Source organism: Hippopotamus amphibius, chromosome 5 (assembly GCF_030028045.1).
Source record: "Hippopotamus amphibius kiboko isolate mHipAmp2 chromosome 5, mHipAmp2.hap2, whole genome shotgun sequence".
Lineage (NCBI taxonomy): Eukaryota > Metazoa > Chordata > Mammalia > Artiodactyla > Hippopotamidae > Hippopotamus > Hippopotamus amphibius.
In genome coordinates, this window is record NC_080190.1 from 173,187,922 (window position 1) to 173,191,487 (window position 3,566).

General features: G+C 57.9%; 1 protein-coding gene across 1 annotated transcript; it reads right to left on the reverse strand.

Moving 5' to 3' along the window:
* Positions 1-520: 520 nt before the first annotated feature.
* LY6K (lymphocyte antigen 6 family member K) lies at positions 521-3,103 on the reverse strand. The gene is made up of 3 exons (XM_057737017.1): positions 3,012-3,103; positions 1,985-2,086; positions 521-831 (listed from the first exon to the last, which is right to left on the reverse strand). Exons 1-3 carry the CDS (start codon positions 3,088-3,090, stop codon positions 521-523), a joined length of 492 nt encoding a protein of 163 aa, XP_057593000.1. The 5' UTR covers positions 3,091-3,103.
* Positions 3,104-3,566: the final 463 nt, after the last annotated feature.

The window sequence follows — 3,566 nt, forward strand, 5'->3', positions numbered from 1 at the left end:
TTTGTGAGCCCACACACCTGTGCCAGTTGAGGGGTGAAGTCCATGCTTATTCAACAGAATTCCTTATCTTCCGTCCCTGGACTCTGGTAGCAAGGAAGACGGAGAGCAGCCCCGGACCTCCCCCGTCAGAAGGGGGCTGTCCCCGGGCGATGGTCCACTCCCCCAAGCTAGGCGGTGTTTCTTTTACTCCAGGGATGTCTTACGCCCAAATCATTCTACCTCCCTCACTGACCCTGGGCCCCCTACAAAGGTCAGAAGCATCTGAGCACCCCTCTTCACAGGTGGGCCTCAGGCCCTTGCTTCCCTCCATACTGAGCCCCTCCAAGGTGAAGAGGAGTCAAGAGTGACTGTCAGCAATAAACAGGCTTGATTTCAAAGGGAAACAACTTGTAGACAAAATCGCTGTGGGGAAGGTTTGGCCTTGCTCTAACTGGACCTGCTGGCTACAGCCTAAGGGAGATGTTCTCCCACCCCCACGCCACCTCCAGGTCCCTGGAGAATCAGACCACCAGTGAGCTGATCAATGGAAAACAAGTTTAACGCAACAGGTTCCAGCCGTCTGCAGCCTGAGGCCCAGGAGCCCGGCGGCCAGTGTCACCAGCCCCGCACCGCTGCCCTCCCCTGCTGACCGCACCTCTTTGTATTTCTCTTCTGTGTTCTCTTTGATGACGGGTTTCTGGGTGTTGCACAGGTCATGACTACAGCACGCTAAGTACAGGAAGGGCGTGGGCTTGACAAGCACGAACGACTTGGCCATCCACGATTGTGGACCGATTATCCCACAATACTTTGCGCACTGCTTGGAAACATAGTAGAACCGTGGAAATATTCCTAATGGGAAATAAGGACAGAGAGGCACCTTGTGAATTGAAAGCAGTGACACCAACACCATTTCTGTCTGAAATCTGCCCAACCCTGACCCTCCAGTGCCCCTTCTCAGAAGCCCCACTCAAAGAGGGCACCTGACAGGTGTCAGGAGCCATCACCACAGAGGAAGAGGGTCAGGCCTCTGTGTGCAGATTTGCTTCTGGGGGTGGGGTGTGGTGTGAGATGTCCCCCGCCCAAGCGCACGGGGAACCTGGGCCTGGTGGTCTCCGTGTGGGAACGTACAGGCTCCTCAGGCCTCAACTTCTCAAACACAGGGTTGCTCAGGCGGTGACCACGGACGGACACGGCAGCAAGGAGCTCCTGGCCACCCCGGCTGCTTCCCAGGGCTTGGAGCTGGCCTCTGGAGGAGCCGCTGCCCAGGCCTGGGTGTGAGTGCTACGACACTGAGCCCGCTGCCGGGGCGCAGCTCAGCCCTGCGTGGCGGGGCCAGTCTTCCAACTTCACCTCACCTCGTGTTTCACTGGGCAGTCACCTTTCTACACTAAGTTACCAAGTCCATGGGAGGCTGCAGTGGGGCTGACACCTCGACCGACTCAGCACCCCGTACACTTCCTGGAACATGGAAGCCCCCAGGAGTGGCTGACAATGGAAAGTGAATTCTCCAGCCCTGAAGAGGCTACTGCTGGGTCACATCGGGCCTTCAGACTCACCCTCGGGAGAGAGCTCTTCATGAGGCCAAAGTCCTCGGGTGGATGACAGGTGGCTGAGCAGTGGTCTCAGGTGGTTTAAAGCATGCACACGCCTTTCAGAACACGCTTTAAGCCCGTGCCCCTGTTTATGTACATCTCTTGTAAAAGCTACCCTTGGTGGGACGTTTGAAGTCGTTAAAGCTTCATTTTTCACTTAGAAGTGAATGAAAAGAACTCCCCGTTGCTGCCTGCCCGCCCCTCAGCGTGCCACCCTATCCGGCGGCACGTGCCCCACATCGGCACTGCCATGCCGCACTCCTGGCTTCACAGGATGTTGCTCTTCAAATTTAAAACAAGGGTCACTTTTATATTAGTTATTCTCTATTGAGGAAAACTAGACAGACCCTAAACCCTGAAAGTAGTCTACTGGCCTGCCTGGGGAACACAGCACGAACTGAGACACTTACTCACAGCAGCAACAGCACAATACGGAATGTCCACGCTGCAGTTTGTTGCTCCTACACAATCAAAACTGTTTTCCTTCTCACAAACGTGACACCTCAGTGCATCTGAAATGAGGAATAAAAAGAAAATGGAACGTGGCAGCTCTCAGGTCCTGTCAGACCAACACTTGCCATCCTCTCTTTCCTCCAAGTGAGAACTGCGCCCTGGGGTCTGTCCAAATTTCCAGCTCCCCACAGCCCACCCCAGCCCTGGAGGGCCTTCTCTCCTCTCTGGGCTTCCCTCACCCACCCACAGGGTGTGCCTCACTCACACACCCACACCAAGACCCATGGCACGAACGTGGACATGCACAGACACTCACCCCAGAGACACGCAAGCTCACACCTTCATATGGAAACGCCTGAGTCCCGCGCCCCCCGCCCCAGGGCATGCCCACAACACTGGCATCTCACCTTCAACTTCTCTAGACAAAGAAACCCCATGGCTTTGCAGTCTGCTCCCACACACCCTTTCCACCCACCTACCTGGCCCACCCACCTCCTCCAGCACCTGACTCCACCCTCCTCGTCCAGAGACCCTGCGTCCCTCCTGACCACGGAGCAGCGGCGCACGGTTGGGTCTGCATGAGGTGGGACTCGCTCCCAGGGGAGGGGCTGGTCACCCTCCAGCAGCAACTCTCTGCTCTCAGAGGCAGCCCTAGAAGGCCCCATGATGACTGGGCCAGGCTTGGCCTCCAGCCTCAGCTCCCACAGGAAGACAGGACCACAGTGGGGACCGCAGGGTGCTGGGAATAAAAGCAGCCGTCCCTGCCCACCCGGGGGGCCACATCGAGAGGTTCCCCACAAGGTGTCCGGGTCAGCTGACCACCCTTCTAACGTTCTCTTGCCCACTGAGTCCTCTGCACCACAACTGCCTGCACCCACCTGGGGCCAGGGCAGTGTCCTATGTGGATGGCCACCCCCGCGTCTGCACAGGCATTCCAGCCCACCTCCTCCTCCCAGCCCAGAAGGCCGAGGGCCCGGAACTTACTTTGTCTTCCAGACACGGTGACATTGGTCTCCACCCATGGCAGGATCATGACCAGGAGCAAAACAAGCAGAACCATCATCTCCAGTGATGCCTGGGCCTGGACGTGAGGGGTGAGCAGGGCCACTTGGTCAGCCTTGTGGCTCCAGGGTTAAATCTGCCCCCTGTGTGTCCACCATGATTCAGAGCCCTTCCCCACTAGACACTGGGGCAGACTCTTTCTTCCTCACCCATGGGCCAAGGGCTCAGTGTGGCCTCTTGGTGCTGGGCGGCCTGTCACCACCACCAAGTCCTCTCTGTCTCCAGAGACCCCACGACTCCCTGGAACTCTGCATTCATTCACCCACGCCCCAGCAAACCTGCTCGGCAGGTGTTCCTGCCGCTGCTCCCTGAAGGCTGTACCAGGTTTCCCCCATCCCTGATTTGAACTCCTGCTCTCTCAGGAGCCCCCAGGGGGCACCCTCCCAACCAACATCACCGCCCCTCCTCCTCCATCTTCATCCTCCTCTCCATCCGTGGCCAGGTCATCCCGGGTGCATCCTGACCTCAGGGCACGGG